We start from the raw sequence: 14,033 nt of genomic DNA, 5'->3' as shown, positions 1-14,033 counted from the left end.
GTAGTAAGGATGGGTGACCACTCTGCATGGACAACCGTGAATTTGCGTGATAATGTAGGTACAAGCCTGGTCAACAATGGAAATTAGGCCGCCTGTCTTTCAACATAACATCTCATCTCAGATCTCAACATAATCAATTTTAAATGAAATGCAACATGATACAATATCACTTGACAACGGAAGTCAATTTTTCCTTTTTTTCTTCAGCAATAGAAAAAGGTGATAAAAAAGTATATATTTTTGTAAATGATATGAACACGTATAATACCACTTGTTTTCGCATGATGCATATGTTCCCGGAAGTGACGTCAGCAACTACCGGATGTGTACTCAGTGGACTGGAATCTCAGAAAAAAAAGCTGTCAAAATATCTCTGGTCTGGGGCTCTTCACAGCCACACCAGCCTCTTACGTTGTTATTTATATCGCTCCCCAGTTAGGTTTGCATCAAACCTAATATAATAAGATAGAATGGAAGAAGGCATTTTAACAACGCTGAAGATATTGATAATCGGAGAAAGTGGTGTTGGAAAGTCAAGGTAAGAAGGTTAGCTACCTCCAAGAAGTTGACGTCGTGGCTCTTAATGTCAGCAAAAGCTAAGACTACCTAACAATCTGGTTCAACTTGAACTGATATGAATCAAATAAAAGCTGACATAAACAATAGGAAGGACGCATTGGTTAACAGTCAGGTCGTTATAATGATTTTAGCCCATTTAGGAAGGGTTTGGCCAATAAGCTAGCATTACATAGCTTGGTAGCAAGTCTTACTTCATCCTTGGCATCCAGAGAGAGAAGTTATTGGAGAAGGTTGCGACGGTGTGACTTGACCAGACCTTGGAGGGAGGATTGATCTGTTGCCCCATGTTTTCATATTCATATGAAATGAGTACTGTCATAGTAGGTCGATGTGAGTCCATGGCTACAACATCTGACCCCAAATACTTCTCTTGCAATCAAGTCAAATCCACCACAATAACCCACGTTGCAATATCGTTTTCAGCTAATACAATCCTATAAGTCTGTTTGGATACACAAGCCACCACGACTAGGAAAGCAGTTGGTTATACCATTTTTTTCTAGATCTGTGTATGCATGTTTAGTAGTGCTTTCCTGTTGGTTTTTGCCAGCTTCTGAGAAAGGAGCTCTATGTAACAACCACTAACCCGTCTAATGTGATACGATGTGCAGGTCTATTCTATGTCCAAGTCAGCCTTTTGAGCGTGCCATTGCCAATTCATAACCTAACCCTGTGGGTTGGTCACCGTAATATCCGGGGCTGTGGTTTACACGGCATGAAAGATTGCTTATAGCCAGCCTTAGCCCTGAACCATCACATTTCAGACTATGGTAATGAGCACCCTAGGCATCTGATCTGATGATGCACTCATCTCAATGAAATGCACGCACAGGCATCATTTAAATATTTCAACTGCCTGGAGAAAATAAATACTTGCTTAAAACAATAACAAATCTGATGATGCAACAATATACATTCTGAAAAGGCCATAATATTATTGATTAAAATTACTTTTGATTCTAAACAAAAATTCAATCTTCATTACCAAGATCATTGAGAGTGTAACGTGCCAATAGAAACAATAAACAAATTCCCTGTTACTGCAAATGTAATGTTTAACGCACCATTCTTCCATCTAGCTTTACAGCTGAAATGACTAACATGCTTAGCTAATTTCTTTAATGATAGTTTGATTCGGATTCCCATGTTATTTCAGACACACACTCATGATGTTTGATCATCCTGCAGCTGGGCTAGCCTTTAGTTTATTTTATACTTTTTTTATACACTATTCCAATCTACTGAAGCCTTCGCATCGTAGGCTTGATGATGTGTACCTGGCAATGGATGCACAGATTTTAATTGACCTACAAAAAGGTACTACGATGCAGACTGCAAACAGTGACACATTGCTCTCACTAAACATCTCTCCTGATGGGCACGATGAAAGCTAGGAGCGTCACGCCGCTCAGTCGTGTCCAGGGGAAATGAGAAAGCCTTCCACGTCATCGACGGTGCAGTGATTAAGGCCTTTGCACTCAATTATTCACAGTCTGCACGTGAACCCAGGGCCACCTGACTTAGAGCAACCAATGATGTCGTGTGTGTGTGTGTGTGTGTGTGTGTGTGTGTGTGTGTGTGTGTGTGTGTGTGTGTGTGTGTGTGTGTGTGTGTGTGTGTGTGTGTGTGTGTGTGTGTGTGTGTGTGTGTGTGTGTGTGTGTGTGTGTGTGTTTTAATGGGAACCAGAAAGAGTTAATCTAAATGAGGGAGTCTGGGACATACAGGACATTCTAGCTCCACAATCTCCTGGTTGGCCAGGGTTGAGGCCAGGGTTGAGGCAGTGGACACGAGATATCAGAGCCACAGCCTAGCTCCCTAATAAAAGCAATACCCAAGAAAGATAAGAACCGTTAAGAACTGCCTCTCAAAGATGACTCATTTTTTCTCCTCTTTTCTTTACAGTCTCCTATTAAGATTCACAGATGACACATTTGATCCAGATCAAACTGCAACAATCGGTGAGTATATGGTACAATACCAGTGCCAATACCAGTGCTTTAGGTGCAGCATCGATTGAGAATCTAAACTTTATGGCAAACGTTTTTGACTAAAGATAATAGCGACCACAGGCTATCTTTTGCTTCAGCCGCCATAGGGTTCACAGTCTCCCAGTGACGTCATTCCAACCGTCCACCATTGTACCGACTTAATAAGACTCTTTTATCGCACCGGTCAATCACTACCAGCCTGCACACTAGACCCACGTCAACTTACTCACACGTCAAACTCTGTAGTGTTTGCCATAAATATTGGAAAGGCCAGGCCTCTTGTTGTGTGCGTCAATGTCTTTTCTGTATTGCAGACGAACTTTGGATCACACAACTTTTTTTTTGTGACCTAAAGTTGGTCTCCATAACAGAAAGGATTCTGTGATACAGGCCGTCTGTGTGTAGAGAGCGCCTCTTGAACTACAGCTGTCACCTGCACAACACACTTTTCTACAATCCAGCTGCACATTTTATTATCCCTCATGGGGTAGGGATACATGGAATATAACCAGCCATCAACCTGATGTGCTGAAATAGTGATCCTTACTCCAAGGTTGTGTCATCCATTGTTTGTGTGTCATTGTTTTTTTTTTAGGGTAGAATTGGTTCTTGGCGCTTCTTGTAAGCTGGGAAGGTTAACGTGCCCTAAATGTGTCTATTTATGTTTTTAGTTAGAGTTCCTGAAAGCCAGAAATAGTCCTTCTGTGGATTCTTATTCATTGATTTTTTTCATTGATTTTGTTTGTGCAGCCAGAGAAGAGCTTTTGTTCTCACTGGCGGTTTGAGAAGCTGCACACAAGACACACAGTTTGCCAAAAGGCCCATTTAGATCAAAATTCCCCTTGACAGTGATTGATGCTCACTGCTGTTGTCATTTGTCCATCCGGGACTCTATACAAAACGAATGTGTACAGAACTTCTGACAAGTCCGACCCCTAATTGACTTGAGATGAAGTCCCCTCAAAAGGTCTGTAGTAGAAAGCATAACGCTTGTGAAGTGGGAACACAATCAGAGCCCAATCACAATCACAACCCACAATCAGAGATCCGTTGAGGGTGCATTTTGTAATTTCCGAACACAAACCTATGGCTCTGAGAGCCACTGATTAGCCTTCGAGCTGATTGCTGTAAGGTACTGTAGTGTTTTTTTATTTGAATTTGTACTCCTTTTACACCCACATCCTTTCTGGATAGGGAGGGTAAGTATCCCTTGGCACCAGTTTTCATTTATGACTCTCCAAAGCCCTTTTAGTGAATTAGCAACGCTCCCATCACATCCTGGGATAACTTCACCCTCAAAGAGCGCCCAGGGAGGTAGCTTCGAATGTACGGAACGCCACAAACAGCAGAAGCATAAAAAAAACAAAACATTGTTTCTTCGTTGTAACCGCCGTGCATGTTTCTACGCGAGACGGATACGCAGTGTTGTTGCTCTGTGTGAGCCCGTGTCGTCCTCTCTGTACCGCGGCTGTTCCGAGTTTCGTTCTGGAAACGTCCTGTTCCGACGGAGTCGCGCCCCCCCCCCCCCGACCGCATTGCATGGCCGCAGTATCTTGTTGTGTGACATTTCCAACAGATGCTGCTGCTGCTGCTGCGTGTTTGGGCTGGTCGCGCTCCGGCTTGTAGTCGGCTAGTAAACACAGCTGGCCGAGCCGGGCCTGCAGAGAGGGCTCCAGGGCCAGGGAAGGGCTGTGTGCTGCTGTAAATACCACAACAGTGTTTGCTGATGTAATTTTGTGTGTGTGTGTGTGTGTGTGTGTGTGTGTGTGTGTGTGTGTGTGTGTGTGTGTGTGTGTGTGTGTGTGTGTGTGTGTGTGTGTGTGTGTGTGTGTGTGTGTGTGTGTGTGTGTGTGTGTGCGCGCGCTCCCAGCCCCCCTCTGGTCCTGGGGCTTGGACTGAAGGCGACCCCCGCCGCCTCCTCCGTTCTCTTTATTTATTTCCTAACCAGATGTAAGAGGCGGCCCGGTCTGCCGGCGTTGGTCCCCCTGCTCAGTCTGTCAGCGGTGGTCGGCGCCCAGGGGGCTGCCGCCGCCGCCATGTATCATCCAAACTCAATAATGCTTTGCACATCAAGCAGGGGTCACGGGGGGGGTGAACCGCTGGGGGGGGGGGGGGGGGGGGCGTTGTTTTTCTTGGTAAAACATCTATACGTCAGGGGGTGAACGAGGCCTCCTTCCGACACGATGAGGTTCGGGTTATTTATGAATTTCCGATATTCATTCGGAGCCAGCGGGCCGATTAGCATTTTATAGCCGGACCCGTCCGTCCGGTCCTCTCTCTGGGTTGAATTAACGCTAATCTGAATACAAGACGCGGGCTGGGCTCGGAGCCCCGTCTGAGCACCGCGGAAAGGGGGGAGTGGGGTGGGCTCAGCGGTAGTTCAGGGACGTTTGTGTGGGTGGCACGTGTGTTTGGACCATCCATCACCGATGATTACGGTCCGTCGTTGTCAGCGGAGTATTCTTGGCTGCTTCGTCAACGCACAACCCGGGAGAGTCGTACGATGAGGTAACCGTGACGCATCTGATGGATTGACCTGCGTGTGTGTGTGTCTTTTTTGTGTCTAGGTGTCGACTTTAAGGTGAAGACCATCAGTGTCGAGGGCAACAAAGCCAAGTTGGCAATATGGGTGAGTTTTGAAGTGTGTGTGTGTGTGTGTGTGTGTGTGTGTGTGTGTGTGTGTGTGTGTGTGTGTGTGTGTGTGTGTGTGTGTGTGTGTGTGTGTGTGTGTGTGTGTGTGTGTGTGTGTGTGTGTGTGTCAGTCAAAGCAAAAGGTTGGGACCCTCTGCCCCATGTTCTCTCAAAATCTCTCATCCTTTACTTTTGTAGTTCACTCAAGCACCCACTAGATGGCGCTCAAGTTACATCATTCTACTCTCTCTGTAAGACATTATTTGGACAAATAGAGAAATGTCTAATTTCTTTCTTTTCTACGCTCCGATTTTGCTCTGCTTACTTTATTGTCTTCTGCAGCTTCTTCTCTTTAGGGTTTTTCTTCTGCTTCTTCTGCTCCTTAATTAGCTTCTTCCATTCCTTCTGGTTCCTAATCAGCCTCTCCCTCCTCTCCCTCTCCTCCCCCGCTGAGTGTGGGTCCAGCCGGACTGAGCTGCTTGTGTTTTACAGGACACGGCGGGCCAGGAGCGCTTCCGAACCCTGACGCCCAGCTACTACAGGGGAGCCCAGGGAGTCATCCTGGGTAAGCGCACGGCTAACCGTCGTGTGTGTGTGTGTGTGTGTGTGTGTGTGTGTGTGTGTGTGTGTGTGTGTGTGTGTGTGTGTGTGTGTGTGTGTGTGTGTGTGTGTGTGTGTGTGTGTGTGTGTGTGTGTGTGTGTGTGTGTGTGTGTGTGTGTGTGTGGTTTTATACAAACACTGCAATCTCAATTTAACACGTTCCGCCCCCCCCCTTGCTCAATTGTAAAGAGGATGATGGCTTTTCATCCTGTGGCCTCTCTCTCTCGTTTTATACATATACATCTCATCACTTTGTACCCGTTTCGTACTCCGGTCCCCGTTAAACGGCCTTGCATATGTATGTGCACGCAGAGAGCCAAGTGGCAGCGGATGCGGCCTCGGCAGACCTCCTCCGCTGACCTGTCATTAGCAGCCAGCGACGTGGTAGTACGCGCTGCGCCCGGGCCCTGCAGATAGGGACTAGGGAGCTCCCGGTAGAGTTTCAATAATAAAAGCAGAAAGATTTCAGTCTTCGGTTGCTGTTGTTTTTTTTTTTTATATTCCGCTTTGTGGTTTCTGTTATTTGATCCCGCTTTAGGATGTCGTGTTTTAGACGTTTTTAGCGAGAGCCCTTTTTCTTTTGTTTGTTTTCAATTGGTAACAGACTGAAGTCATTGACGGCGTTGCGCTATGGAAACGGGCACGGCCGACGTTTCCTCATAAAAAATAACGTCCGTTATGTGACTTAAACGATTTGGAACACGACTAATGATATCTTTTTTACATTTGTTTCTGATAGCCTTGAAAATACCAAAACCTCAAAACGGCATGACGGCATTCACACACGCACTGCGCCAGCCGTGCACGTCAATGCGCTCCTTTTACATTCTTCGGTGACCCCGTGCGTCCAATGCCAAAACGGCAGGATTCCCTCGCTTACAGTGGCCATGTGTGTGTCCCTCGGGAACCAGGCAGCCTTGCCCTCATTACTGGGAGATAAAGTGTGTGTGTGTGTGTGTGTTTTCCATCAGTGTATGACGTTACACAGCGCGACACCTTCACCAAGCTGGACAACTGGCTGAACGAGCTGGAGACGTACTGTACGAGGAACGACCTTGTGAAGATGCTGGTCGGCAACAAGATAGATAAGGTGTGTGGTTCTTCCTGCGTGTTTGAGGTGGCTTCGCTCCGAGCCTCGTCAAGCAGAGATGAGCGGATTAGTGGAGGGTGGATGAGCGGGTCGACGATTGTGGACTGTCTTGTTTTTACCGCGGACGAAACAACACTACGCAATGAAATGTTCCCGGCCATGGCCTACTTGGACCGCATTTTGCACCACCAGCTGTTCCTGACACGGAAATAATCGATAAGGAACGCTTAAGGTTTAGCTGGAATGAGCTGCTGAACCACACAGTGATGGCCATGTAGATTAATTATGAAGATAAAATGTGACACACATTGGGGATGTCTACACTGTATATCCACTTTGGGTTTCGGTTCAGGAAAAGTCTTGTGTTACCTGTTTTACAGAGTGCGAACCTACTTGCTCTTTTCCTTATTTATAAATTGGTGTACTATGCACGAGTCAATTTGTCTCTGCAGGAACACTGGATGCCTGAATGTGAGTTTTTATACAAGATTAGCCATGGTGTCACGTAAAGATGTTATTACTTTGTCTTTGGTTGGTGCGATAATTAGTAGTGATCTTTTCCTCCTTAAACTTCAGACGTCAACCTAATCACGTCACGCATTCATTGGAAATGCCTTAATCCAAGATCCTATTTCATAGCGCCAATGACGTGAGCGCACTGTCAAGACAAAATACCCAGCATCTCTGTCTAGAGATGCAGTGTTCCTTTGTCTGTTCTTCTCGTCTTCTAGCTGCGTGCTTTGTGTACAGCCCACCTACCAGACAGCGCTCCTAACACACCACTACCTCTCTCCCTTTTTGTTTTAGGAAAACCACGAACTAGACAGGAACGAGGGGCTGAAGTTTGCGCGAAAACATTCCATGCTTTTTATAGGTAAGTCGGATTTCCCTCGCTCAGAAGACCAGGACTTACGGCGGGCTTCTCTGAATCGGGATGGGATGGGGGTGGGGGTCTTTCTCTGAAATAACTCATACCTTGACGCAGGACGGCACGGGAGTTTGGGGTTCTCTTTAGAAACAATCTGAAACGTTAAAGAGCCTACGCGGATCTTCTGTGAAGGCTCTTCTGCGTCTGATCAATGTGTGTTTGAATTTGAAAGATTTGCCAGGAAAAAAAAGATTTCAAAGGAAGCCTTTCAAGGATTGTGTTGCAATAGCAGCGTGTTCTTTATCAGCCCCAAGTGTTCCATCTTCCTCCTTTATTAAAAGGGGGAAGTTTATTGGAAATCACGCACTGTTCTCTCTTAATATATCTGGGGCGGTTTAACAAAGTGAAACACATTTTATGATGATGACTTTTTTCAGCATGATTGATACGGTCATGCACAGGTTGTAGTGTTGAGTCATATTGTTCCTGGACCACACCATCTAGAGGAAGGGGAGTTGCCAATGTCCTCGACCCGGCTCCTCCTCAGACCCGTGATTGGTGTCAGAGCTTGACAGTTAGTGTTGAGACGTTTTCCACTGCTGGCTTCCCCGGCCGGGGGAGCATGACCACACCGTAGTGCAGACGCTCGCTCTTGTTGTGTCTCTCTCCTCTATCGTTCCCTTTCTCTCTCTCCCCCCCCCCCTCCCCCCTCTTTTCTGATTTCCATTTCGTGTTATTGTCTCTTTTGGCTTCTCGGACCTTGACGCGCGCCTTGCGTTTCCCTCATCCTGCCTGTCAGTTTTTGTTCTTATTCTCCTCTTCCCTTTATTTTTCTCTTCTTTCCTCTACCCCTTCCCCGTCATCTTCGAAGCCTCTTAATCTCAACAACACACAACACGTCGTGTGTTTGTTTTTTTCCTCTTGATGCATCTTCTGTGTTTAACCCCGTGTTGGCGTTGACCTTCTGTTCGTGCGTCTTGTCCTCCCCTCGCCTTTGTCGCGGCCCAGAGGCCAGCGCCAAGACCCGGGACGGAGTGCAGTGTGCCTTTGAGGAGCTGGTGGAGAAGATCATCCAGAGCCCCGGGCTGTGGCAGAGCGAGGGCCACGGCCGCGTCCACCTGACCGACGAGGACGCGGGCGGAGGCAGCTGTGGGGGCTACTGCTCCCTGGTGTAGACGCCACACACACACCCACAGAGAAACACACACACACACACACACACACACGAATACATGAATACACGCGCATACGCACATGAATACACTCAGACACACGCACATTAATACATGCGTGCACACACACACACACACACACTCGTGCACACACACAAATACACACACAATACACTCAGACCCACACAAACAGTCATGCACACTCACACACATGGACCGCACATGTACAAAGATTCTGGCGCTAGATGGGTGCACAGACACGGACGCTGACAAACACATGATGAAAACAGAAAAAGGAAAGGAAATCCCTGCAGCCCCATTGTGTCCGTGTGCGTGAGTGAGTGTGTGCGTGTTGTCCTAAGCAGAAGTCCATCCATAAACATTAAAGACTCAGACTGTGGCACTTTTCCCTGTGACTCCCAAGATGGGTCCTGCCTCTTAACATTCACCAGCCGTGCTCATATACAGTGTTCTCGTTTTTTTGGGGGGGCCGGGGTGTTTTGTTCAATCCCCTCACACTGCCTGATGTCAGGCAGTGCTAAAAAACTCCTCTGAAAATCTCTCGCACCCCTTCCTGGCATGTGCCCCGATTAATTAGGAAGCTTTTGCTTGGTCATTTGTTTAGCATTTATCTGTCGAAGGACAGACTTCCGTGTTTTTTTTGTGTGTTCATTTATTTTTATTTTTGAAATGCTAAAAAGGGAATCCATTTAATGTTCATTCTTGCCAATCTGACTTGTCATTTTAACATTGGTTTGTTATTTTTGACCAAAGCCTTCCATAGTGTCTCCAGCATGCCTTTTATTGTCCTATACACACACCCGACCCCAGCTCTGCATGTTCCCTGGTCTCTGCCCAATCGCATGCCTGATGATAATGCAAACCCCCCCCCCTACCCATCCTTTTTCTTTACAGCATAGTCGGGTCCTTTAATTTTTTTGGACGGACAGTTTACAATAAAACATAACGATTCCAAAGCTTCATAACCCGCTCTTGGAAAGGCTGCTCGTGAATGGAGGACTGGCACGGATTAGCTCTCCCAGTCATGTCAGGGGAATAAGAGAAGCTCAATAAATGGCACACTTTTTTTCTAAGAAAGATGTTGCTTTAATGTGGGGGATCTCATGCTGGTCTTCCCTTGTGTCACCCCCCCCCCCCCGCTCTAGCAGATAGCGTTAGTAAAATATTGGTTATTCCGACCAATGGCCTTTTTCATATTGGGGCCTTTTATTCGCGACTGGACTTAGACAAAAGGAAAAAGTGTCCAATATTAAACAGGATAGTGAGTCATAGGGGTGTTTCCATTGGAATAGGAAAAAAAAAAATCAAACGAAACCCGCTAATGGGTTTACCAGTGCGGCTGTCGTCGTGCTGGTCTTGGGGAGGCAGATACAAATGTACCATGGCCCTGACCCATGACTGTGTTTGTAGTGACTGTGTTTGAGTGATTGTCGCACGTCTGCGGATTCCACGAAATGTAGGACTGCGAGGCCGTCTCCTCAGGACAGGGATGTGGACGAGGGCACAGATGCCTTTGTGTCTAGTGAAAATGTAGACGTTTTATCGGCTTTGCACTGCATGGAAAATACTTTTCCTTTTTGTTTTGCTGTATATGTTTGCTGTATATGTCATTACGGTGGCTCATAAATTTTTAACAATAGGGTAAGTTATTCGTTAACATTAAAAACAAACCTGTTTAGATTCTTATGTTGACTCTTGTTCAAAGTAGAACTACATTTAACTTTCATCAGTATAGACTTCTCTTTATCTTGTTTATAATCCATATGTAAAAACAATATGCAGACTTTGTAAAACCATGTGATTTGAGGAATCTTTCTGAAATCTGTCCTGTATAATTTGTAAAGCTGTGCTTATAAATATTACACCATTAAAATCGGCCAATGTATTAAACTCAATAAAGTGCTTTTTCAAAACGATTCCTCTTCTGTTCGTTCATATTCCGCGCCGTATTTGTGGCGCCCACAATGGCCGGTTCGATCCCTGCAAGCCAACACTTCTAGTGGTTGTTTCTAAAACCTCTTGTCCGAGCGGTTACCGAAGATGGCCCACAACTCTGCTGCCATGGTTACGTGTTGGAAATGTTGCTGCTAGGTGAGGGCTTCATCACCCCGGCTCCCCTCGCATTTCTCGCTCCTTCAGAAGAGACGCGTGTTTAAACAGTGTCCGAGGAATCCTCAGACCCCTAGACCTGTGACTTGTCTAAATCATCGCCCTTTGGCAGTCTCTCGGGGAAACGCCACCACAGTCATAACTCTCTAGCTCTCTCTTCTCTCTCTGAATCTCTCTCAGCCGGGATGCACATAATGCCTGTGTGATTATGAAAGGGTGCTGCGCTGGCAGGCCAGAGCGAAGACTCTGGCCCTCATTGCGTATTCCTCCTCTCCTGCCACAGTCCAGCCAGTCATCTGGAAATATGTCTCGGTCAAACAACAACGGAGGCATAAAGCACTAATGCCTTCAATGTGTTCCAACAATGTGCTACCGCCGTTTCCTCAAGTCTACACTGAAAAACATCAGCCGCTTCGTCTGAAATATCTCATGTTCTTTTGAACATAGTTGACGAAGGATTGAGAATTTCGTCAGATGGAAAAAAAAAAGTGATGAGTTGTCCAAATGTGACGGGTCACACTGCACCCCCCCCCCCACACACTTTTTTTTCTTTAAAGACAATTTGTTAATTTCAAACAGGTTGGAATGTATTAGTCCCATGTGCTTTCCCCCAGTCTTCAATCACCCATGACTCTTGTGTGATTCCTAGTAAACTACAGTGACGTGTTGGAGTTGGTGGGAAACAGAGTGATTTACAATATGCCAATCTCTCAGCACTACCCCCACCTGCCTGCTCTCCGAGGCCATGAAGGTTCCCTCTAAAAAAAAGAATTCACCCGATTGACTGCTGTCTTGTCTGCACAGCCTTTCCTGTGTATCCCAGCCAGTCGGGATAGCTGCAGGCAGCGGCTCTGGTTCCAATTAACACCAGTGTCTGTTAGTCTCCTCTTCAGCTTCAGGCGCAGGGCGTATGGATCCTGGATGCCTTGCGCTCTGACCGGCCCTTCAGGGGATCGGCCCGTGCTGTCGTGTGTTAAAACGTTATGAGACGTCGCGCATCGATGCATGAGGTGTCGGGTTCCCCAGACGTCACTCAATTTGTCGTTCCCTCTTCCAGTCACCATCGGCTGATTGTTTTGCCAGGCTGAGTACCTGGAGGAAAACAATGGAAAGATATGGTCCTGTTGCAGCCACTTAATGTTTGGTTTTGGATGGTGTAGTTAGCCTAGTCTACTGGGGTGTTAACATGCTCGAGTTATGAAGAGAAGTACAGCTGGCTGCCTCTGAGATCACAGGGTTTGGACTTGGGTTCAAGGTCTCTGGGCCTTGTGGTCTTATTTATATAAAAAGGAAATCCAGGGTTCCGTGAGGTGGGCTCAAAACCTGATGAGGGCGGGGGGGCACCTGTGGGTCTTCTGACTGCTCTCCATTCACTTCCAGAAGTGAGGTAGAAAGAAATGCCTTTGATGCTCGCTCCTTCCTTCCCTTCCAGCCGGAGCAGAGCAACTCTCTTAGGTTACCCTTGTAGCACCAGAGGACTATGAGGTAAGGGCCTGTCTGCCCAGAACTGATGGCTCTGTCAGCACAGGTTGAAGCCCTTTGATTATGCAGAACCCTGTGTTTACACTGTCGCACCCGCTTGCACTTAACAAGTTGGCCTTTTGCAAAGGAAAAGGCACAGCATCCCATTTCAGTTCTGATCCCGTAGCGCAGATCTGTGACCTGCGCTTGTCCCCGTTGAACTTTGGGTTGACCTTCCAGGGCCTGACATTGACCTCAACACACCTGCTCTTTCCTGGTCTCTTGCACCTTGTGTGGGCTGAGTGTTTATGTCATAAGGCCAACAGAATGTCACCTGACGCCAGGAACATCTTGGGAATGTCATATCATAAACAGACACGGACACAGGTGTCACCAGAGACATCGGCTTACAATTTCAGAGGCAGACGACCTACATCCCTGTCTATCAATCAAGCAAAGACCCCCACCCCCTCCCCTAATTTAATAACTGTCAGACTTGGCAAAGGAAGGAAACCTCCACCCTTGTTTAGTGTGAACCTCTGGCCCACTGATCCATGTAATTCAGCTCAACATGTAATCTGGCTGTAATTGAGTTTCCTCATATTTGAAACTCTGTCAATCTAATTTATACCTAAATGATTGCGTAGTAAGTCACACTTGTTATTCTGGAAAACACGGAGCCCTGTGTAAAGGCCCCAAGGAAAGCAGTGGGCTAGGTAGGGTCCCCACGCCCTGAAAGAGAAACTCTGCGAGCAATGGGGGTTGCTTTTCATCCTGGCCTCATGTTACTGTGGCAATAAGCACATTTGGCCCAATATGGGACAGCAGGGGTATGCCCCCCGCCACCACCACCCCTATGGAAACAGAATGTAAGGATGAGTGGCTCCATTCATCATCCCACCACCACCACCACCACCATCGCGGTGCTCCCGTGTGGCAGATTGCTGGCCACAGGCCGCCGCCCCCACCTCAACACCTTCTCGGATCCGATGGACGGCGTGACATTCACTGGTTTTCAGGAGAACGCCTTCCGGATCGCTCGCTCATGGTGCTGCTGCAACATGGAGGCCATCGCCTTCTATAATAAACTAATCACTCTGTGTCAACATGGCCTGGGTGTACGCTTTCCACATGCCTCAAACACTTTCATGGAAAAGACGCACATTTTACACCGCTGCGCTTTGAAGAAAAATCTATATTATTAAACCCCCCTTTGGGTGAAATGATTGGCATGTATAGAAACAAATTCATTATTTTGTATAAATAATCTGTCCCTCAGTGTTTTAATTGCGCTGCTTATTTCTCTTTGCCAGGCTGATCTGGCTTTTGGGGTCGGACCAGGGAATGTATTGTAAACCTAACAGCTCCACAATTTCACACACTTTGAAGGGTACCCGGAGATCAGCTAGGCCTAACAATGTCCCCCGTTACATGTTAAAAGTTACATTTGCACTCCTACTAAAGGGGCTGAGATACGTTTTCCAGTATAATGCTTTTACCACTGTTAGGTGT

The 14,033-nt window shown here is 46.8% G+C and overlaps 1 protein-coding gene across 1 annotated transcript; it reads left to right on the top strand.

Annotated features, from left to right (window-relative positions):
• Positions 1–318: 318 nt before the first annotated feature.
• On the top strand, positions 319–10,957 carry rab18a (RAB18A, member RAS oncogene family). The gene is made up of 7 exons (XM_056584133.1): positions 319–538; positions 2,483–2,538; positions 5,136–5,197; positions 5,692–5,764; positions 6,772–6,890; positions 7,698–7,764; positions 8,767–10,957. Exons 1-7 carry the CDS (start codon positions 471–473, stop codon positions 8,931–8,933), a joined length of 612 nt encoding a protein of 203 aa, XP_056440108.1. The 5' UTR covers positions 319–470; the 3' UTR covers positions 8,934–10,957.
• Positions 10,958–14,033: the final 3,076 nt, after the last annotated feature.

The sequence above is a fragment of the Gadus chalcogrammus genome, chromosome 23 (genome assembly GCF_026213295.1).
Source record: "Gadus chalcogrammus isolate NIFS_2021 chromosome 23, NIFS_Gcha_1.0, whole genome shotgun sequence".
NCBI classification, from domain to species: Eukaryota; Metazoa; Chordata; class Actinopteri; order Gadiformes; family Gadidae; genus Gadus; species Gadus chalcogrammus.
The sequence above is the reverse complement of the archived record's forward strand: the minus strand, read 5'-3'. Positions and strand labels throughout refer to the sequence as shown.

Bases quoted from the DNA above. Each gene is read 5' to 3' on its own strand.
- rab18a (XM_056584133.1), top strand. From the start codon at position 471: ATGGAAGAAGGCATTTTAACAACGCTGAAGATATTGATAATCGGAGAA. The intron at 539-2,482 runs GTAAGAAGGTTA...TTTTCTTTACAG, and splicing joins AGTGGTGTTGGAAAGTCAAG to TCTCCTATTAAGATTCACAG. The intron at 6,891-7,697 runs GTGTGTGGTTCT...TTTTTGTTTTAG, and splicing joins TCGGCAACAAGATAGATAAG to GAAAACCACGAACTAGACAG.